Source organism: Arachis stenosperma, chromosome 3, assembly GCF_014773155.1.
Source record: "Arachis stenosperma cultivar V10309 chromosome 3, arast.V10309.gnm1.PFL2, whole genome shotgun sequence".
NCBI lineage: Eukaryota > Viridiplantae > Streptophyta > Magnoliopsida > Fabales > Fabaceae > Arachis > Arachis stenosperma.
This window is the reverse complement of record NC_080379.1, coordinates 77,395,048-77,419,026: the sequence shown is the minus strand read 5'-3', so window position 1 is coordinate 77,419,026 and position 23,979 is coordinate 77,395,048. Positions and strand designations below refer to the sequence as shown.

At 40.2% G+C, this 23,979-nt stretch overlaps 1 protein-coding gene and 1 non-coding gene across 2 annotated transcripts; both read left to right on the top strand.

The window, feature by feature from the left end:
• The first annotated feature begins 880 nt into the window (after nucleotides 1–880).
• On the top strand, nucleotides 881–988 carry LOC130970878 (small nucleolar RNA R71). Its single transcript, XR_009082125.1, has one exon. It is a non-coding gene; the product is annotated as a small nucleolar RNA R71 (small nucleolar RNA).
• Nucleotides 989–11,281: 10,293 nt separating this feature from the next.
• On the top strand, nucleotides 11,282–22,457 carry LOC130966289 (uncharacterized). Its single transcript, XM_057891074.1, has 2 exons — nucleotides 11,282–11,921; nucleotides 19,906–22,457. The coding sequence occupies exons 1-2, from the start codon at nucleotides 11,282–11,284 to the stop codon at nucleotides 22,455–22,457; spliced, it is 3,192 nt and encodes a 1,063-aa protein (XP_057747057.1).
• Nucleotides 22,458–23,979: the final 1,522 nt, after the last annotated feature.

Here is a 23,979-nt window from a genome sequence, read left to right as displayed (position 1 = left end):
CTCATTTTGAGCCTCAGATTTCCATGGTTCCTTATTGGGGAACTCATTGGAGGCTAGTGCACGCCCACTGAGGTCTTCCTCAGTGGCGTTCACTTCCTCTCCTTCCTCTCCAAATTCGGCCATGTTGATGGCCTTGCACTCTCCTTTTGGATTTTCTTCTGTGTTGCTTGGGAGAGTACTAGGAGGGAGTTCAGTAACTTTCTTGCTCAGCTGTCCCACTTGTGCCTCCAAATTCCTAATGGAGGACCTTGTTTCAGTCATGAAACTTTGAGTGGTTTTGATTAGATCAGAGACCATAGTTGCTAAGTCAGAGGGGTTCTGCTTAGAATTCTCTGTCTGTTGCTGAGAAGATGATGGAAAAGGCTTGCCATTGCTAAACCTGTTTCTTCCACCATTATTGTTGTTGAAACCTTGTTGAGGTCTCTCTTGATTCTTCCATGAGAAATTTGGGTGATTTCTCCATGAAGAATTATAGGTGTTTCCATAGGGTTCTCCTAGGTAATTCACCTCTTCCATTGAAGGGTTCTCAGGATCATAGGCTTCTTCTTCAGATGAAGCATCCTTAGTACTGCTGGTGCATTTTGCATTCCAGACAGACTTGAGAGATCAAATTGACTTGTTGAGTCAATATCTTGTTCTGAGCCAGAATGGCATTCAGAGCATCAATCTCAAGAACTCCTTTCTTCTGATTAGTCCCATTGTTCACAGGATTCCTTTCAGAAGTGTACATGAATTGGTTATTTGCAACCATTTCAATTAGCTCTTGAGCTTCTGTAGGCGTCTTCTTCAAATGAAGAGATCCTCCAGCAGAGCTATCCAAAGACATCTTGGATAGTTCAGAGAGACCATCATAGAAAATTCCTATGATGCTCCATTCAGAAAGCATGTCAGAAGGACATTTTCTGATCAATTGTTTGTATCTTTCCCAAGCTTCATAGAGGGATTCTCCATCCTTCTGTCTGAATGTTTGGACTTCCACTCTAAGCTTGCTCAATTTTTGAGGTGGAAAGAACTTTGCCAAGAAGGCATTGACTAGCTTTTCCCATGAGTCCAGGCTTTCTTTAGGTTGTGAGTCCAACCAAGTCCTAGCTCTGTCTCTTACAGCAAAAGGGAATAGCATAAGTCTGTAGACCTCAGGGTCTACCCCATTAGTCTTGACAGTGTCACAGATTTGCAAGAATTCAGCTAAAAACTGATGAGGATCTTCCAATAGATGTCCATGAAACTTGCAATTCTGTTGCATTAGAGAAACTAATTGAGGCTTAAGCTCAAAGTTGTTTGCTCCAATGGCAGGGATAGAGATGCTTCTCCCATAGAAGTCGGGAGTAGGTGCAGTAAAGTCACCCAGCACCTTCCTTGCATTGTTGGCATTGTTGTTGTTTTCGGCTGCCATGTGTTCTTCTTCCTTGAAGAATTCGGTCAGGTCCTCTAAAGAGAGTTGTGCTTTGGCTTCTCTTAGCTTTCTCTTCAAGGTCCTTTCAGGTTCAGGGTCAGCCTCAACAAGAATGCTTTTGTCTTTGCTCCTGCTCATAAGAAAGAGAAAAGAACAAGAATATGTGGAATCCTCTATGTCACAGTATAGAGATTCCTTGAAGTGTCAAAGGAAAAGAAAAGTAGAAGACAGAAGTAGAAAATTTGAACTTATCAAAGAAGATGGAGTTCGAATTTTGCATTAAGGGATAGTGTTAGTCCATAAATAGAAGGATGTGAGAAGAAGGGAAGTGATTTTCGAAAATTAAGTAAAGATTTTTGAAAACATTTTTGAAAAACACTAATTGATTTTCGAAAATGAAAGTGGAAAAGAAATCAAGTGATTTTTTTGAAAAAGATTTTGAAAATATAAATCAAAGAGATTTGATTGAAAACTATTTTGAAAAAGATGTAGTTAAGAAGATATGATTGGTTTTAAAAAGATGTGATTGAGAAGATATGATTTGAAAAACATTTTAAAAAAGATTTGATTTTGAAAATTAAAAACTTGGCTAACAAGAAAAGATATGATTCAAACATTAAACCTTTCTCAACAGAAAAGGCAACATACTTGAGAAGTTGAATCAAATCATTAATTGATAGTAAGTATCTTTAAAAATAGAAAGAAATTGATTTTGAAAAAGATTTGATTGAAAGTATATGATTTGAAAAAGATTTGATTTTGAAAAAAAAAATTTGAAAACTTGAAAAAAAAAATTTGATTTGAAAACAAAATCTTCCCCCTTGTGCCATCCTGGCGTTAAACGCCCAGAATGGTGCACATTCTGGCGTTTAACGCCCAAAACTCTACCCTTTTGGGCGTTAAACGCCCAACCAGGCACCCTGGCTGGCGTTTAAACGCCAGTCTGTCTTCTTCACTGGGCGTTTTGAACGCCCAGCTTTTTCTGTGCAATTCCTCTGCTGTATGTTCTGAATCTTCAATTCTCTGTATTATTGACTTGAGAAGACACAAATTTAAAATATTTTTGGATTTTTAATAATCAAAATGCAACTAAAATCAAATAACAATGCATGCAAGACACCAAACTTAGCAGTTTGTATACTACTGACACTAATGAGAATGCGTATGACAAACAACAAAAATACTCAAGACAAGAGAATTCAAAGATCAAAACAGGGAACTCATCAAGAAACAACTTGAAGATTAATGAAGACACATGCATGAATTCGAAAAAAAAAAAGTGCAAGAAGAACAGAAACATGCAATTGACACCAGACTTAAAATGAGACACTAGACTCAACAAGAAACATAGAATATTTTTGGTTTTTATGATTTTGTAATTTTTTTGGTTTTTTTCGAAAATTATATGAAAAGAAAATAAAGGTATCAAAATTCTTAATGAGAATTCCAGGAATCATGCAATGTTAGTCTAAAGCTTTAGTCTAAAGGAATTAGACATAGCTAGCCAAGCTTCAGCAGGACATTGCATTCAAGAGCTAAATTGATGAGGATCAATCAGCTTTGGTGATGATAAGAACATCACCTTGAAACACTAGAATTCATTCTTAAGAACTCTGAAAAATACCTAATCTAAGCAACAAGATGAACCGTCAGTTGTCCATACTCGAAACAAATCCCCGGCAACGGCGCCAAAAACTTGGTGCGCGAAATTGTGAACAATACTTTTCACAACTCTCATAATCCCCGGTAATGAACCCCAAAAACTTGGTGTTCAATACCATGGCATAAACACAACTTCGCACAACTAACCAGCAAGTGCACTGGGTCGTCCAAGTAATACCTTACGCGAGTAAGGGTCGATCCCACGGAGATTGTTGGTATGAAGCAAGCTATGGTCACCTTGTAAATCTTAGTCAGGCAGACTCAAATGGGTATAGTGATATACGAATAAAGCATAAAGATAAAGATAGAGGTACTTATGTAATTCATTGGTAGGAACATCAGATAAGCGTATGAAGATGCCTTCCCTTCCGTCTCTCTGCTTTCCTACTGTCTTCATCCAATCCTTCTTACTCCTTTCCATGGCAAGCTTATGTAGGGTTTCACCGTTGTCAGTGGCTACCTCCCATCCTCTCAGTGAAAATGTTCCTATGCTCTGTCACAGCATATGGCTAATCAGCTGTCGGTTCTCGGTCAGGCCGGAATAGAATCCAGTGATTCTTTTGCGTCTGTCACTAACGCCCCGCCTGCTAGGAGTTTGAAGCACGTCACAGTCATTCAATCATTGAATCCTACTCAGAATACCACAGACAAGGTTAGACCTTCCGGATTCTCTTGAATGCCGCCATCAGTTCTTGCCTATACCACGAAGACTCTGATCTCACGGAATGGCTGGCTCGTTTGTCAGGCGAGCACTCGGTTGTCAGGCGATCAACCATGCATCGTGTATCAGGAATCCAAGAGATAAACACTAGAGCCTTGTTTGCTTGTAGAACAGAAGTGGTTGTCAGTCACCTTGTTCATAAGTGAGAATGATGATGAGTGTCACGGATCATCACATTCATCAAGTTGAAGAACAAGTGATATCTTGGACAAAGAACAAGCGGAATTGAATAGAAGAACAATAGTAATTGCATTAATACTCGAGGTACAGCAGAGCTCCACACCTTAATCTATGGTGTGTAGAAACTCCACCGTTGAAAATACATAAGAACAAGGTCTAAGCATGGCCGTGAGGCCAGCCTCCCAATGATCTAAGAATTAGGTGTCCAAAGATGAAAATACAATAGCAAAAGGTCCTACTTATAGAAAACTAGTAGCCTAGGGTTTACAAAGATGAGTAAATGACATAAAAATCCACTTCCGGGCACACTTGGTGTGTGCTTGGGCTGAGCAATGAAGCAATTTCGTGTAGAGACTCTTCTTGGAGTTAAACGCCAGCTTTTATGCCAGTTTGGGCGTTTAACTCCCATTTAGGTGCCAGTTCCGGCGTTTAACGCTGGAATTTCTGAGGGTGACTTTGAACGCCGGTTTGGGCCATCAAATCTTGGGCAAAGTATGGACTATCATATATGCTGGAAAGCCCAGGATGTCTACTTTCCAACGCCGTTGAGAGCGCGCCAATTGGGCTTCTGTAGCTCCAGAAAATCCACTTCGAGTGCAGGGAGGTCAGAATCCAACAGCATCTGCAGCCCTTTTCAGTCTCTGGATCAGATTTTTGCTCAGGTCCCTCAATTTCAGCCAGAAAATACCTGAAATCACAGAAAAACACACAAACTCATAGTAAAGTCCAGAAAAGTGAATTTTAACTAAAAACTAATAAAAATATACTAAAAACTAACTAGATCATACTAAAAACATACTAAAAATAATGCCAAAAAGGGTACAAATTATCCGCTCATCAGCCATCAACATGGCCGAATTTGGAGAGGAGGAAGACGCAGTGAACACCACTGAGGAAGACCTCAATGGACATCCATTGACCTCCAATGAGTTCCCTAATGAGGAACCATGGGAATCTGAGGCTCACACTGAGACCATAGAGATTCCAATGGATTTACTTCTGCCATTCATGGGCTCTGATGAGTATTCTTCCTCTGAAGAGGATGAATATGTCACTGAAGAGCAAGTTGCTAAATACCTTGGAGCAATCATGAAGCTAAATGATAAGTTATTTGGTAATGAGACTTGGGAGAACGAACCTCCTTTGCTCACCAAAGAAATAGATGACTTGTCTAGGCAGAAATTACCTCAAAAGAGACAAGATCCTGGGAAGTTTTCAATACCTTGTACCATAGGCACCATGACCTTTAAAAAGGCTCTGTGTGACCTCGGGTCAAGTGTAAACCTCATGCCTCTCTCTGTAATGAAGAAGCCAGGGATCTTTGAGGTATAATCTGTAAGAATCTCACTAGAGATGGCAGACAATTCAAAGAAACAAGCTTATGGACTTGTAGAGGATGTTCTGGTAAAGGTTGAAGACCATTACATCCCTGCTGATTTCATAGTCCTAGAGACTGGGAAGTGCATGGATGAATCCATCATCCTTGGCAGACCCTTCCTAGCCACAGCAAAGGCTGTGATTGATATGGACAGAGGAGAATTGATCATTCAAGTGAATGAAGAATCCCTTGTGTTTAAGGCTCAAGGATATCCCTCTGTAACCATGGAGAGGAAGCATGAAGAGCTTTTCTCAAATCAGAGTCAAACAGAGCCCCCACATTCAAACTCTAAGTTTGGTGTTGGGAGGCCACAACCAACTTCTAAGTTTGGTGTTGAACCCCCACATTCAAACTCTAAGTTTGGTGTTGGGAGGTTCCAACATGGCTCTGAATATCTGTGAGGCTCCATGAGAGCCCACTGTCAAGCTACTAACATTAAAGAAGCGCTTGTTGGGAGGTAACCCAATGTTATATTTATTATATTTTCCTTTGTTATTTTATGTTTTTTGTAGGTTGATGATCATGGGAAGTCACAAAATCAGTTGAAGAAGCAAAAAAAGAATGAAAAATAGAAAGAAAAATAGCACACCCTGGAGGAAGAACCTGCTGGCGTTTAAACGCCAGTAAGGACAGCAAATGGGCGTTTAACACCCAGTCTGGCACCATTCTGGGCGTTTAACGCCAGAAAGAGGCACCAGACTGGCGTTAAACGCCAGGAAAGGGCAAGAAGCTGGCGTTAAACGCCAGAAATGGGCACCAGCCCAGCGTTTAACGCCAGAATTTGCACATAGAGCAATTTTGCTCGCCACTTGGTGCAGGGATGACTTTTCCTTGACACCTCAAGATCTGTGGACCCCACAGGATCCCCACCTACCCCACCATTCTCTCTCTTCTTCTTCACCCATTCACCAATCACCTCAACACCTCTTCCCCAAAACCCTTCACCTATCAAATCCCATCTTTCTCTTCACCACTCACATCCATCCTTCATAAAACCCCACCTACTTCATCATTCAAATTTAAACCACTTTTCCTCCCAAACCCACCCTTCCATAGCTGAAGCCTACCCCTCTCCCCCACCCCTATATAAACCCATCTTCACCCCTTCATTTTCACACAACCTAAACACTACTTCTCCCTTTGGCCGAACCACAAAGCCATCTCCATCTCTTCTATTTCTTATTCTTCTACTCTCTTCTTTCTTCTTTTGCTCGAGGACGAGCAAACCTTTTAAGTTTGGTGTGGTAAAAGCATTGCTTTTTGTTTTTCCATAACCATTTATGGCATCCAAGGCCGGAGAAACCTCTAGAAAGAGGAAAGGGAAGGCAAAAGCTTCCACCTCCGAGTCATGGGAGATGGAGAGATTCATCTCAAGGGTGCATCAAGACCACTTTTATGAAGTTGTGGCCTTGAAGAAGGTGATCCCTGAGGTCCCTTTCAAACTCAAAAAGAGTGAATACCCAGAGATCCGACATGAGATTCGAAGAAGAGGTTGGGAAGTTCTTACCAACCCTATTCAACAAGTCGGAATCTTAATGGTTCAAGAGTTCTATGCCAATACATGGATCACCAAGAACCATGATCAAAGTGTGAACCCGGACCCCAAGAATTGGCTTACAATGGTTCGGGGAAAATACTTAGATTTTAATCCGGAAAATGTAAGGTTGGCATTCAACTTGCCCATGATGCAAGGAGATGAACACCCTTACACTATAAGGGTCAACTTTGATCAAAGGTTGGACCAAGTCCTCATAGACATTTGTGAAGAGGGCGCCTAATGGAAGAGAGATTCAAGAGGGAAGCCGGTTCAACTGAGAAGGCATGACCTCAAGCTCGTGGCTAGGGGATGGTTGGAGTTTATCCAACGCTCAATCATTCCCACTAGCAACCGGTCTGAAGTTACTCTAGACCGGGCCATCATGATTCATAGCATCATGATTGGAGAGGAAGTAGAAGTTCATGAGGTTATAGCCCAAGAACTTTATAAGGTGGCGGACAAGTCCTCTACCTTGGCAAGGTTAGCCTTTCCTCATCTCATTTGTCACCTCTGTTATTCAGTTGGAGTTGACATAGAGGGAGACATCCCCATTGATGAGGACAAGCCCATCACTAAGAAAAGGATGGAGCAAACAAGAGATCCCACTCATCATGAAATCCCTGAGATACCTCAAGGGATGCACTTTCCTCCACAAAACTATTGCGAGCAAATCAACACCTCCCTAGGAGAATTGAGTTCCAACATGGGACAACTAAGGGTGGAGCACCAAGAACATTCCATCCTCCTCCATGAAATTAGAGAAGATCAAAGAATCATGAGAGAAGAACAACAAAGGCAAGGAAGAGACATTGAGGAGCTCAAGCACTCCATAGGATCTTCAAAAGGAAGAACAAGCCGCCATCACTAAGGTGGACCCGTTCTTTAATTTCCTTGTTCCTTATTTTTCTGTTTTTCGAATTTTAATGCTTATGTTTATCTATGTTTGTGTCTTATGATCATTAGTGTCTTAGTGTCTATGCCTTAAAGTTATGAATGTCCTATGAATCCATCACCTCTCTTAAATGAAAAATGTTCTTAATTGAAAAAGAGAAGAATTGCATGAATTTTAGATTTTATAACAGATTAATTATTTTGATGTGGTGGCAATACTTTTGTTTTCTGAATGTATGCTTAAACAGTGCATATGTCTTTTGAATTTGTTGTTCATGAATGGTTGGCTCTTGAAAGAATGATGAAAAAGGAGACATGTTACTGAGGATCTGAAAAATCATAAAAATGATTCTTGAAGCAAGAAAAAGCAGTGAATACAAAAAAAAGAAAAAAAGAAGCGAAAAAAAAAGAAAAAAAAAAGAAAAAAAAAGGGAGAAAGAGAAAAAGAAAGAAAAAGAAAGAAATAAAGTTGTGATCCAAGGCAAAAAGAGTGTGCTTAAGAACCCTGGACACCTCTAATTGGGGACTCTAGCAAAGCTGAGTCACAATCTGAAAAGGTTCACCCAATTATGTGTCTGTGGAATGTATGTATCCGGTGGTAATAATGGAAGACAGAGTGCTTTGGGCCACGGCCAAGACTCATAAAGTAGCTGTGTTCAAGAATCATCATACTTAACTAGGAGAATCAATAACACTATCTGGATTCTGAGTTCCTATAGAAGCCAATCATTCTGAATTTCAAAGGATAGAGTGAGATGCCAAAACTATTCAGAGGCAAAAAGCTAAAAGCCCCGCTCATCTAATTAATACTGATCTTCATAGATGTTTTTGGAATTCATTGCATATTCTCTTCTTTTTATCTTATTTGATTTTTAGTTGCTTGGGGACAAGCAACAATTTAAGTTTGGTGTTGTGATGAGCGGATAATTTGTACGCTTTTTGGCATTGTTTTTAGTATGTTTTTAGTATGTTTTAGTTAGTTTTTTTTCTATCAGAAATAATATGAGAGAGAGAGAGAGAGAGAGAGAGAGAGTATGGGTGGGAAACACGGTGGGGGTAGTTTTAGGAATCCGATCAAAGATCCTAGAGTTTGGAATCGAGAAGAGTATCGACGATTGGAGACGGAGTCTTTTTCGATCTTCCTGGATAACCTACCAAAAGATATTTCAAAGAAAGAACTGTTCGAGCTATTCAGTTGGACTGGACGCATAAACGACATATATCTTGCTCGGAAGCAAAAAAATGGCAGTTTGTACATCTTCGCGTTCATACGATACACCACGAAGGGAGGGGCTTTAAAGGCCATATCAGAGATGAATCGTATGAGGCTGAGAGGTAAGATTGTGTTTGTTGGGGAAGCAAAAAACAGGAGACAATCGTCTGTTGATGGCAAGAAGAAGATGCAGGATAGAGGGATTGTTCGACGAGAAAGTGTACGCCAGCCGCAAAATGAATGTGAGGGTGATCCGGCTCTCCCAGCTAGTAGTTCTAAGGATGTGAGAAAAGACAAGAAGATGATAGACCCACATGGGAACGATTGGACAAAGAAGCTGGAAGTGACTGTGGCGAAAGAGAACTTGAACTGGTTGCAGAAAAGCCTGATAGGTGGAACAACGACGGCCATAAACTTTGGGATGCTACAGGAGCTGGTTGCGAAGAACTTCCCACAAGTTATTCAGGTACGAGAATTGGGAGCCTACAAAGCTGTGCTGACATTTGACAGCATGTTGAATGCTGAAGAGACGTACACGTTCAAAATAAATAGCCTGCTACGAATATTTCATAAAGTATGGAGGTGGGACGAATCAGAGAAAAGTGATTCTCGAAGAGTGTGGCTAGAGTGCTACGGGGTCCCGTTACATATTTGGTCAGTGGATACCTTTACGAAGATCGGAGGCCAATGGGGAGAGGTGGTTGGGTGTGATAAAGGGACAGAATCCTGCGCCTCATTTAGTGTCGGTCGTGTACTAATCGATACTTGTGTTATGGATGTGATCAATGAATGGGTTCATATCACTCTAGATACCAGTGGATTCGACGTCTTGGTAAAAGAGGTGGGACAGGAAGTTTACAGTTCGCAATGTCAGTTGGAAAGAAGAGCGGAAAAAGGTGTGGCTTGTATGCTCCAAAATAACGAAATAGTTAGAGCTACTGATGCTGATGCTGTAATGTTGCCGGACTCCACTAAGTTGATTGACTATGGAGATCAGGCAGCGTTAGTGGTTACGGAAAGGATACGACGGGAAGAAGAAGATGAGGATAGATTAGTAATTTCAGAGTCAATTTTGAATGAATGGAGTTATGACCACTTAAAGCTCAATCAAAGAAATTCGGTTAAAAATCAGCAAATTTATGGTCATATTGATGGCTTGGCAGATTTCATGGGATTGGGAGATAGTAACGAAACAGACTCGGAGATCACAATTCCGTGGAGTTACACATGCAACCATAATGGGCTAGAAAGAGGAAAGCCCAGCGGAACATGTGTGAGAGAGGTAAGGGCTACCAAGTCCAACAAACACAAAACAACCGTGTTGGGCCAAGGAGGCCCAAATTCTTCAACAGCTCTGATGGGGAGAAACGGTAGCTGCTACGCTGGGCTGGACCACGCTCTTGTGGATCGGATCGGTCTGCTCCAAGGAATTCAGCATGTCTCCGTGGGTCGGTCCAGACTGATCCAAGAGATGAGATCGGTTCCTGCAGCTCCAACTGCGCTGCCAGGGGAACCACGCGGTCTGGAGACGACGGGCAGCGAGGTCGGAAGGCGGGAAGGGGGCGGAGGATGCATCTTGCATGATGCAGGAGGTGAGGAACGATGCACTACGGGAAGGTTGGCAGAGGGTGAGAGGGACGAATCTGAGTGCGAGGAATAAGAAGGGAGCTCTGCGACTATCGGCCGGAAATCGTCTAGGCGGAGATTGACTGATGGAGAAGTTTCCCGGTTGACTGATAGGTGTGTGCCGGTTAGGGATGGCATCGCAGGAGAGATGGAGGTTGCAGGAGGCGACAAAGGGATAACGGCAGGGGCTTATGAGTTGGGAAAATACGTTGCTAGGGAGGATGAGGCTGTGATGAACCACCAGGAGGTTCAACTGGTCGAGGGGGGAATTGGCATAGTGATCATGACTACCATGAAATAGTTGCTGGTGATAATGTAACCACAGGGAAGCCAGGATTGGGAACTAATTTGGGTAGTGCTATGAGTAGACCCGTGCAGAATATGGAGGAGGGGTATGGTATTAGAGGTAATTATAAAGCGAAACAAACACACCTTAATGATGATGAGATCAGCAGTCATGATTATGAAACGTTGGGTGAACAAGTGCTGGAAAACCACAAGACATGGGAGCTTGCAAAAGAGTCTGGAGCAATGCTACTTGATGATGAGGAAGACATTATGGCTATCCTTCAAGAACAGAATGAAGAGATTGCTCGTAAGAGAAGAGTGGCAAAACAAAAGGCTAAAGCAAGTCGAAGCAGGCCGAAGAATATCAAAAAGGTGTGTAATTATATTTCAAAATGATTATCAGTTCATGGAATATTAGGGGGTTAAGGGGTGACGGGAAGCTGAGAATGGTAAAAGAACTTAGAAGGAAACATAGGATGGATATGTTAGGTCTGGTAGAGACTAAAAGACAGCTAGTTACAAGGTTTGATGTGTCAAAAATATGGGGGAGTGGAAGTATGGGATGGGAATATGTGGAGTCTGATGGTGCCTCTGGTGGCTTGTTATTAATGTGGGATGATGGCTTCTTTAAAATGCGAAATTCTTATAAAGGTGAGCGATGGCTGTGTGTTGAAGGGATACTGTCAGAGAAGTCTGTTGACTGTGCGTTTTTCTTGGTTTATGGGGCTCACACTAGAGATAAGAAACGTATTGTGTGGGAGGAGCTGAGTTTCACGGCTGGCCTATGTCCAGGCGCGTATTGTTTTCTGGGGGACTTTAATGAGATTGGCCAAGTGGAAGAAAGGCGAGGTCTGGATAGCTTACCTCTATCGGCTCAGGACTATAAGGTTTGGGTACATGACATGGGCTTGGTGGACCTGCCAATTTCAGACCTTAAGTTTACATGGTTCAGAAGACAGTCATGTAGCCGTATTGACAGAGCTTTGGTTAGCTTGGAATGGCTTGAGGCGTTCCCGGAGACTCGTTTGAGAGGTGGGCTGATAAACCCCATTTGTAGGGTTTATCTTGTATTGATTTTAGGGGATTTTATCACCTTTTACCCACATTTATTCAATGAAATAGCATGGTTTTGTATATTCTCCATTAATTGTGCTTAAGAGTGAAAACATGCTTTTTAGGACTTAAAATAGCTAAATCTAATTGTCCTTGAGTCCATTAGATGCCTTGATATGTTTGTTAAGTGATTTAAGGTTTAGGAGGCAAGATTGGATCAAGGGAATGAAGAAAGAAAGCATGAAAAGTTGGAGAACTCATGAAGAAATGAAAGAACCGGAAAGCTGTTAAGCCGACCTCTTCGCACTTAAATGACCATAACTTGAGCTACAGAGGTCCAAATGATGCGGTTCTAGTTGGGTTGGAAAGCTAACATCCGGGGCTTCGAAACGATATAAGATTTGCAATGGTTGCTACACGTATGGTGGCGCACACGCGCACTATACGCGTACGCGTTGTTGTGCCACCTGGTTCACTTAATGCAATCCGTGAGCCAGCGAATTCTCAAGCCTTGTGGGCCCAATCCAACTCATTTCTGATGCTATTTAAGCCAAGGATTGAAGGGGAATCAACATACTTTACATGTTAGTTACCATTAGTTTAGGATTAGTTTAGAAGTAGTTTCTAGAGAGAGAAGCTCTCACTTCTCTCTAGGATTAGGATTAGGATTAGTTCCTAGATCTAGGTTTTAATCTTTGCTTTCTTCTACTTCTACCTTTCAATTCCTTGTAATTACATTCATCTTTCTTCCATTCTTTTGTTACAATTTCCTTTATGTTGTTCTTGTGTTTTGTTGTAGATCTACTTTTGTTTCTTCTACTCTCTTTCAATTCAATCAAGGTAATTCATAATAAATGTGTTTCTTTTGATTGTTGTTGTTAATTCCTTTCAATAATTGTTGTTAGATTTTGTTCTTGTTGTTGATTTACTATGTTTTCCTTTTGTGCCTTCCAAGTGTTTGATGAAATTCTTGGTTGGATTTTAGAGTAGAGTTTTATGTTCTTGGCTTGGAAAGGTAACTTAGGAACTCTTGAGTTACTAATGTCCAAGTAATTGATGATTGGGATCCATTGACTCTAGTTCTCACTAATTGAATTAGTGGAGAGTTAGGACTTATGGAGTAGGATTGATATAGCTCATTTGACTTTCCTTTACTACTAGTTAGAGGATGATTTAATGAGATTAATCCTTGCCAATTTTCATATTGTGGTTAGTGATTAGGATAGAGATCCTTGACCACCAACCCTTGCCAAGACCTTTTTAGCCATTAGTTTACTTTCTTGCCATTTATCTTTCATGCATCTTATCAAAACCCCAAAAATAACTCATAACCAATAACAAGACACTTTATTGTAATTCCTAGGGAGAACGACCCGAGGTTTGAATACTTCGGTTTATAAATTTTAGGGGTTTGTTTTAGTGACAAACAACTTTTTGTATGAAAGGATTAGTGATTGGTTTAGAAACTATACTTGCAACGAGAATTCATTTGTGAATTCTAAACCATCAAAAATCCAATCATCAAAATGGCGCCGTTGCCGGGGAAGTTGCAATGGTGTTGTGTTATTGGTTATTGTATATATGTGAATATTGTGAATAGCTTGATTTTTTGGGTTGCTTGCTAGCTTAGGACTTTGTTTCATTATTTCTTAGTAGTTTTTGTTTTTACTTTCTCTTTTCACCATGAGTTCTCACCTTGGCTATGAGTTTGGTTATCAATATGTTGTAGGAAATGAGGACTATAATGAAGATGTGTATCAAAGATGGGACAACCAAAGGTGGGAGGAACCATATGCATATGACCAATCTTCTTGGCAACAACCTCCACCAATGCACTATGAAGAAGAGCCATTTTATGATGCATACCAATCAAATGGCTATGGTGAATCTCCTTGTGATTTTCAAGAACCACCACCATATGCCTATGAGTCATATCCTCAACATGACCCTCAACCACACTCACAAGCCTATTTTTAACAAACACCTCCATATGACCATGATCCTTACCCACCATACCAACCTCCTTTTGAACCATATGGGCCATACATGAAACCACAATTCCAAGATTACTACTCTCAAGAACCACCTCAATACACACCACCACCTTACCAAGAAGAACCACCTTCCTATAATGAACCCTTTCTCAAAGACAATGAACCCTCTTATCCACTCCAATCCTCAATGGATGAAATCCTTAGCCTTATACTTCAAGGGCAAGGAGAAATGCAAAGGGAGACACTAGAATCTATGGCTACCTTGACCAAGGTAATAAGCACTTTAGCCTCCCAATGCTTGAGCACTCAAAGCACTCCCATGGTCACATGTGGAGAATCAATTAAAGAGCATAGCATGAAGGAGAGATTGGAAACTCCGGTGGAAAATGAGGAATACCACTTTGTATTAGAACAATTGGAGAAGCCTATGACTATTGAAGAAAAGGAAGAAGCGGTTGAAGACTTATGAGATGCGGAACCTCCATGGGAACCTATAGTTGAACAAAACCCCTCCAAGAAGATTGAGGTTGATGTTGAGGAGGAATGTGCACAACCTCCAAGGCATATTCCATATGAAGACTTGGAAGGAATGGAGCAAGAGTTGAGTTCCCGTGGTGATGAAGATCATGCATCCAATCTTCTTGGTGGTGAATCCTTTGAATTTGAAGAACCTTCTCCCAATGAATTTGAAAGTGATGTGGAGATAGATTTCTCTCAACCTCCCAATTATGACTTGAGTGATGGAGAGGAGTTAAATGAAGTTGATGAACAAAGGATTGAGAATGAAGAAGTTTATGAAGAGGTGGTGATTGACAAGGAAGCAAACGAGGGAGTAGAGCTTGCAAGTACATTAGAGATACCTCTCCCCAAGCCACCACCATCCATTCTCTCATTCAAGTGGGTAAATTCCTTATGCTCAAGCTTTATTATTCTCCTTGAATATGGTTTGCTTAAGACGGATGGTCAACTAAGACATATTTGTGGCTTTAAGAGTAAAAAGGAGATGGTTAGTGGTTTGAAATATCATTCTAGGTTCATTATGGTTGCATGCTCAAAGCTTAATTGTAAAGGTTGGTGTATAACTAGAATACATGGGCCTAGAAGGATGTTTGGTCACTTTGTTGAGAATTCACCTTGCTCACCACCCACATGGATTAATGATAATCAACTTGGAAATGGGTGTGAAAACAAAGTATGGGATCCGGGAACACATGAGGATCAACATTGGGAGCCCATGGTTTGTGAAGAACTCCATCAAAGCTTGGAGATATTAATCTTGAATGATGAAGCTTATTGGAAGTCTAAGCATTGGTGGAAGTTCCAAGATGAGTACAAGCACAAGCCCCCTTGAAAGAAGCTCCCAATAAGTCCAACTTAAGGACAATAAACAAAAGTGCTAGGTGGGAGACAACCCACCATGGTAAAATCCTTTCATTTTCTCTTTTGTACATATTGGTAGAACTAGTTTAATTTCATGTTTAGATTAGTTGGTTGAGTTTAATTAGTATTTTATCATGTTAAATAAGGTTTTAGGGTGTTTTGGTAGATGCTTGGAGGTTTAGAATGCTTAGATTGGTGCAAAAACATAGCAAAAATTTTTTGAAAAACAGAGCACCATCCACGCGTACGCGCACTTCACGCGTACGCGCACATCATGCATTTTGGACCATCCACACACGCGCGCCATGCGTGCGTACGCGTGGATTGAGAAGTTCCACATTCCATACATTTTCCAGAGAGTTATGCCTACGCCACGCCAACGTTGTGCCTTTGGCACAACCCCACTTGCGCGCATGCGCACATCACGCGTACGCGCCACTCTCGAAATAAACCATCCGCGCGCGCGCGGCATGCGCGAGTACGCGTGGATTTCCTTCCTTCACCACATTTCTTTTCTTCTCCTCTTTCTATTTCTTTCCTCCTCCTTTCTTTTTCCCTCCTCCTACCCCTCATCCAACACTTCCAAACACCATGGATAACCATTTATTTTAGTTAGTTAATTAGTTAGTCGGTTAGTTTGTTAGTTAGTTTTAGTTTAGTTTCATTTTATTTTCTCTCTTTTCATCATAAGTGTTGGATTGTTGACTTTGTTTACTATGCATTGCTTCCCCCTTATTGCCTAAATGCTAATTTAGCATTAATGTTTTTAGATAATCTTTATTGGATCCTATGATTGAGGTTATATTTTGCTACTTGGTCTTGAGTTTTTCATGCTTATCTTTTGAAAAATACCAAGTGATGAGAATTGCCTTCGAGCTTGTAACTCTTCTTGAATTACATGATTTGGCCACCATGTGATTTGAGCCTTATTTTGTGATTAGGCAACCTCTTGATGAATGATGTTGTGCATTCACCTTAATGTATTGTATTTTATGATTATATGCATCCATATGTGTTTGGCTTTCATGCTTTCATGCTTCTTTAATGCTTGTTTTACCTTACAAGTTTACTTAAAGAATCTCAAGCATAGTAGAATGAGTAAAGTGCATGCTTCTTTTGTGATATAACTTTTATGCTAATGTGTGTTCTAAACCGCGCAATTTAGAATTCACACACTTATTTGTCATTAATGTCACACTAATTCACTCACTCAATTCTAGTGATTTACCTTATTCCAACAATTATGCTTCCTTGCTTTTGTATTACCCTACCTTATGGTGTTATATTTTTGTTTTTCATGATGAATGCACCACAAGCAATAACGAAAGCAAGACTAAGAACACGTAGCAATCCGGAGAGTCGTCGTACCCCCTTGCTCATCTTTGAGTGCACCGAGGACGGTGCAAACTTTTAAGTGTGGGGAGGTCGTCCGACCGTTCGACGATTTCGGGTGACAAGTTTCTAATCCCAACACTTTTGCATTTCATTCTAGGATTTTAGGATTTTTACTTGCATTCTCTTAATTTTTGCATATGTATACACAATAAGCTTAGTCAAAATAATGAAAATTTTCAAGATTTCTATCTATAGGACACCTTAATTGATTTGAGTGAAAACTTTTCATAGAACTTGCTTGAAATATATATATATTGTGGATCATATTTTTGAGCTAAGAACACAAGCAAGTGAGATTTGAGCCTAATGGTGTGGTTACATCCTATAACCACTTATTTTCCTTCTTGTGTGCATTATTCTCTTTCTATGAATGTAATCTTTGATTTGTTTGATTCTTTATGTCCATTATTTTGTGTATACATGCATTTATATGATTGAGGCCATCATTTCATTAGCTCACTTATCCAAATAGCCAACCCTTTTATATTCCTTTGTTAGCCAATTTGAGCCTACGATTAACCCACTTGTTCTTAATTTTAGCACATTACAAGCCTTAAAGCGAAAAACAATAAATGTCCTTATTTGGATCTTTGATTAGCTTAGGCTAGAGTGTGTGAGTATCATTCAAGTGTGGGAACCTTGGGACATTGGGTGAATAAAAGGGTAATTTTGTATTGTTATTGAAAATATTGGGAATTGGGTACATACTCATGTATTGATCAAATGTAAAACCTTATGCATTGAGATTCTTGTATATAGAAAAAAAATTAGAAAAACAAAAGAAAAAGAAAAAAAATAATATGAAAAAGAAAAAAAATATATAGAAAAAGAAAGAAAAAGAAGAAAAAAAAGAAAAGAAAGGAATAAAAAGGGGACAAAATGCCCCAAATCAAAGTATAGTCCAATAAAATCAATGCATAGGTGTTGTGAAATTAAAAAGGAATACATGAGTATGTGAAAGAGTGAAAAATGGGTAGTTAGGTTGGAATTTAATTGTATAGGATGTCATAGGTTAGGTGGAAAGTTTAAGCTTATCAAAGAATCAAATTTCAAACTCACTTAACCAAATATGTATCCTACCTTGACCCTAGCCCCATTACAACCTAAAGAAAAGGCCTCATGATACTTGTATGCATGCATGAAATATATGTCGATTGTTAGAAGAAAAACAAATCTTAGAAAGCATGATTAGGAGAGAATTGAGTGAATTAACCCTAAACACTTGAGCGAATAGAGTGCAAATACATCCGGTGAGGGTTTGATGCTCAATTACATGTTTCCACCAATGATCATCTCCTTTCATGCAAGTTTGTAAAAATATTTAATAGCTCAATTCAATTGTGGTTTGGCATGGTTGTTAATACCTTTTGCCCTTGTGCTTATATATGCTTCTTGGGAATTAATTTATTTTGACCAAGCAATTGCATTCATGTAGATAGTTGCATATAGGTAGATTGCATTTAGTTAGTTTTCATTGAATAAATGTTGATCCCTTTGCTTTCTCTTGGTTTTAGCATGAGGACATGCTTGGTTTAAGTGTGGGGAGGTTGATAAACCCCATTTGTAGGGTTTATCTTGTATTGATTTTAGGGGATTTTATCACCTTTTACCCACATTTATTCAATGAAATAGCATGGTTTTGTATATTCTCCTTTAATTGTGCTTAAGAGTGAAAACATGCTTTTTAGGACTTAAAATAGCTAAATCTAATTGTCCTTGAGTCCATTAGATGCCTTGATATGTTTGTTAAGTGATTTAAGGTTTAGGAGGCAAGATTGGATCAAGGGAATGAAGAAAGAAAGCATGAAAAGTTGGAGAACTCATGAAGAAATGAAAGAACCGGAAAGCTGTCAAGCCGACCTCTTCGCACTTAAATGACCATAACTTGAGCTACAGAGGTCCAAATGATGCAGTTCTAGTTGGGTTGGAAAGCTAACATCCGGGGCTTCGGAACGATATAAGATTTGCAATGGTTGCTACATGTATGGTGGCGCGCACGCGCACTATACGCGTACGCGTTGTTGTGCCACCTGGTTCACTTAATGCAATCCGTGAGCCAGCGAATTCTCAAGCCTTGTGGGCCCAATCCAACTCATTTCTGATGCTATTTAAGCCAAGGATTGAAGGGGAATCAACATACTTTACATGTTAGTTACCATTAGTTTAGGATTAGTTTAGAAGTAGTTTCTAGAGAGAGAAGCTCTCACTTCTCTCTAGGATTAGGATTAGGATTAGTTCCTAGATCTAGGTTTTAATCTTTGCTTTCTTCTACTTCTACCTTTCAATTCCTTGTAATTACATTCATCTTTCTTCCATTCTTTTGTTGCAATTTCCTTTATGTTGTTCTTGTGTTTTATTGTAGATCTACTTTTGTTTCTTCTACTCTCTTTCAATTCAATCAAGGTAATTCATAATAAATGTGTTTCTTTTGATTGTTGTTGTTAATTCCTTTCAATAATTGTTGTTAGATTTTGTTCTTGTTGTTGATTTACTATGTTTTCCTTTTGTGCCTTCCAAGTGTTTGATGAAATGCTTGGTTGGATTTTAGAGTAAAGTTTTATGTTCTTGGCTTGGAAAGGTAACTTAGGAACTCTTGAGTTACTAATGTCCAAGTAATTGATGATTGGGATCCATTGACTCTAGTTCTCACTAATTGAATTAGTGGAGAGTTAGGACTTATGGAGTAGGATTGATATAGCTCATTTGACTTTCCTTTACTACTAGTTAGAGGATGATTTAATGAGATTAATCCTTGCCAACTCTCATATTGTGGTTAGTGATTAGGATAGAGATTCTTGACCACCAACCCTTGCCAAGATCTTTTTAGCCATTAGTTTATTTTCTTGCCATTTATCTTTCATGCCTCTTATCAAAACCCCAAAAATAACTCATAACCAATAATAAGACACTTTATTGTAATTCCTAGGGAGAACGACCCGAGGTTTGAATACTTCAGTTTATAAATTTTAGGGGTTTGTTTTAGTGACAAACAACTTTTTGTATGAAAGGATTAGTGATTGGTTTAGAAACTATACTTGCAACGAGAATTCATTTGTGAATTCTAAACCATCAAAAATCCAATCATCATGGGCCACGGGGGTTGTCAGATCACTGTCCTATCATAGTGGAAGAGAAGAGACTGAGGGTTGGACCGAGGCCGTTTCGAAGTCTGGATTCGTGGTTTACTCATGAAGGGTTTCTAAGGATGGTCAAGGAGGAATGGAGAGGGCTGGGAGAGATACAATTCACTGATAAACTGAAGGCGTTGACGGTTCCTTTGGGGAGATGGCACAGAGACAACTTTGGTGATATGGACAGGAAAATTTTGATGTTTGAGGAAGAGATTCAGAAGATTGATGACATGGTTGGCAATGGGATCTATGACGAGACAGTGGAAGCAAGAAGGAAGGCGTTAGTTAAGTGCTGCGAGAAATGGTATGTGAGGAAAGAATTACATTGGAAGCAGATGTCAAGGTCGAGGCTTGCAAGGGACATGGATAAAAATACGAGATACTTTCATAACTTAGCTTCGGCGAGACGGCGTAATAACAGGATTGATACACTAGCTATTAATGGAAGATTGGTAAGGAATCAAGCTAGGATTAAAATTACAATCAGGGAGTTTTACAAAGAATTATATCATCAAGAGAGGTCTCCTGAGATGGGGTTCAGAGATGGCCTGGTGGAAAGGATAAGCGAGGAGGATTCTCTTGCACTAGAGGTGCTACCATCACCTGAGGAGATTAAAGAGGCAGTGTGGGATTGTGAATCATCCAAGGCTCCAGGATGTGACGGGTACAACATGAACTTCATAAAAAAGTGTTGGAATGATATAGGATCCGACTTTACGGTAGCGGTGTTGGATTTCTTCCAATCTTCAAGGTTGCCGCCTGATGCTAATGTCACATGGGTGGCATTGGCCCCCAAGTTTCCTGGTGCGAAGGAAATAAAAGATCTGCATCCAATTAGCATGGTAGGGTGTGTATATAAGGTAATCTCGAAGATGCTGGTTAGGAGAATGAGAGGGGTTATGCCAGGACTAGTGGGCGAGACACAGAGTGCTTTTATAAAAGGTCGAAAGATTCATGATGGGGCTCTTATCGCATGTGAAACGGTTCAGTGGATCAAACAACGGAAGAGGAAAGCGGCAATAATAAAGTTGGACTTTCAGAAAGCATACGACAGAGTCAAGTGGAGTTTTGTAGACCTTGTACTGCAGAAGATGGGGTTTGGCCGAAATTGGAGGGGGTGGGTGATGGAGTGTATCAGCACGTGCTCTATGTCAATATTGATAAATGGTTCACCATCCAAGCCATTCAAGATGGAAAGGGGGCTGAGGCAAGGGGATCCTCTGTCCCCATTTCTCTTTGTACTTGTGGTTGATGTACTACATAGGATGATTGGAGAATCTGTGAGAAACGGTCGCATATTACCATTGATGGTTGGGAGAGATCATATTGAGTTATCGCATCTACAGTTCGCAGATGATACTGTTTTGTTCTGCCCGCCGGAGGAAGACACAATCAAAAACTACAGGAGGTTGCTTAGATGCTTCCAATTGATGTCAGGTTTAAGCATTAACTTTGATAAATCCAGTTTGATTCCTGTTAACTGCGATGAACAGTGGGTCCAACGTATGTGTGGTCTACTGGGCTGTAAGCAAGCCAATCTACCTGTTAAATATCTCGGTATCCTGTTAGGAGCAAACCCAAGGCTGGTGAAGACGTGGAAGCCAGTAATAGACAAAGTAGAGGAAAAGCTTAGTCTCTGGAAGGCCAAGATCCTCAATAAGACCGGTAAGCTAGTACTTATCAAATCTGTGTTAAATAGTCTACCGGTTTATTATCTGAGCCTCTATAAGATGCCAAAGGCTGTTGCAGAGAAACTGATATCCTTGCAGAGAAGATTTTTATGGAATAAAGAGGATGGAAAGAGTGGTATGGCTTTGGTGAAGTGGGAAGTGGTTCAGGCCCCTAAGAAGTTAGGTGGGTTGGGGGTTGGGGATGCTATGATAAGAAATTCAGCTCTTGTGTTTAAATGGTGGTGGAGGTTCTCTAAAGAGGAGTGTCCTCTGTGGAAGAAGGTTGTATGTTCATGTAACAACCTCAATCCAAATGAGCCCCTGTACTCTCAGAAACTACCTATCCGAGGTGGTCCGTGGAAGGATATTTGTCAGTTACAGTTCAAGAGTCAAGAAGTCCGACAAAAAATGATTACTGGGTTGTCTATGGAGGTAGGTGATGGGAGACGAACCCGGTTTTGGGAGGATGTATGGATTCATGGAGGTTTTCTGAAAGACCGCTTTCCAAGGCTATTCTCGGTTTCAAACCAAACAGGATCAATGATAGGGGATTGTGGGTTTTGGGATGGGTTAGAATGGGTATGGAATTTTCAGTGGAGGAGAGAATTGTTTCAATGGGAGTTGGATCTAGTAAACCAGCTTCACCTCACTCTGAAACTGGTCAAACTTGATCTTGGGAGAGAGGATAGAGTTGTATGGAAGTATGATAAACAAGGGATTTTTTCTACTAACTCATTTGTGCAGGTGTTGCAGGTGGAAATGGCTCCAGAGGATATACATAGCTACAATTTTACTAGGACCATTTGGAAAGGCCTTGTCCCACCCAGAGTAAAGCTGTTTGTCTGGTTTGTCCTGGTTGGCAGGGTTAATACGAAGGAGAGACTGAGTCGACTTGGGATCATTCCCCAACAAGATACTTTGTTGTTTTATGTAACAGTAATGTAGAATATGTCCACCACCTATTTCTTGGCTGCAGCTTTGCTTGGCAGGTATGGTGTGCTTGGTTATCTTATGCTGGAATGCAGTGGGTTTGCCCAGGTGCAGTAAAAGACCATTTCCAGAGTTGGACTGAGAGCTCAAGTACAAGACAGGAGTGCAAGAGATGGATGGTGTGTTTCTGCACGATCATCTGGAACTTATGGTTGGAACGGAAACGAAGGATTTTTCAGAACAAAGGAAAAAAAGTTGAGGAGATTATCAACATGTCTGCGTTGAGCTACAAGGAGTGGTTAGGTGTTGACCCTTTCTGTTGTTGATGGCAATGCCGGAGATGACAAAAGGGTATCTACAGCTTTGATTGTTGGTTTTTTTTAATTTAGTTTTATTTAGTTACTAGTTTTTCTATGATGCTGGTCCCTATGCTCCACCTGTTGTGTCGAGCTTTAATTCAAAAAAAAATGTTTTAGTTAGTTTTTCTAATATTTTTTTTAGTTTTTAGTTAAAATTCACTTTTCTGGACTTTACTATGAGTTTGTGTGTTTTTCTGTGATTTCAGGTATTTTCTGGCTGAAATTGAGGGACCTGAGCAAAAATCTGATTCAGAGACTGGAAAGGACTGCAGATGCTGTTGGATTCTGACCTCCCTGCACTCGAAGTAGATTTTCTGGAGCTATAGAAGCCCAATTGGCGCGCTCTCAATGGCGTTGGAAAGTAGACATCCTGGGCTTTCCAGCAATGTATAATAATCCATACTTTGCTCGAGATTTGATGGCCCAAACCGGCGTTCCAAATCAGCTCAAGAATGCCCGGCGTTAAACGCCGGAACTGGCACAAGAATGGGAGTTAAACGCCCAAACTGGCACAAAAGCTGGAGTTTAACTCCAAGAGGAGTCTCTACACGAAAATGCTTCAATGCTCAGCCCAAGCATACACCAAGTGGGCCCAGAAGTGGATTTTTATGTCATTTACTCATTTCTGTAAAACCTAGGCTACTAGTTCTCTATAAGTAAGACATTTTGCTATTGTATTTTCATCTCGGGATCTTAGATCATCTTTAGATCTTTGAATCCTTGGATCCTTGATCATTTTGAGTCTTTTGATCATGTATTGGGAGGCTGGCCATTCGGCCATGCCTAGACCTTGTTCTTATGTATTTTCAACAGTGGAGTTTGATGACAAGTCATCATATACCCATTTTTCAAGCTAATTTCACTTGTTTTGTTAGCATTTATGCACTTTCTTGCATCCTAAGTTAGTGATTTGGAGTAAAAATGCATAACTTCTCTAAATCAAGCAACCACTATGAAATTAATGATAAATCATGAGGTTTAAGCTTATTTTAATTGCATTTTAATTGATTTATAAGCCTCTTGAATTTAGTGATACTTTGAGTGGTTGTTTGGTTTATTTTAGGTGAAGAAAAGAAAAGAAAATGAAAAGCGTGGCCTAAGAAGCGTGACAAAAGAAAAGGGAAGCGTGGCCAAAAAAGGGAGAAGCGTGCCTCAACTAATGGGGGAAGCAACCTTGC

What these genes read in the sequence shown, in the direction of transcription:
- LOC130966289 (XM_057891074.1), top strand. Translation starts at nt 11,282, where the DNA reads ATGATTATCAGTTCATGGAATATTAGGGGGTTAAGGGGTGACGGGAAG. An exon ending in CCCGGAGACTCGTTTGAGAG is followed by an intron (nt 11,922 to 19,905) that starts GTGGGCTGATAA and finishes TTACTCATGAAG; the next exon opens with GGTTTCTAAGGATGGTCAAG.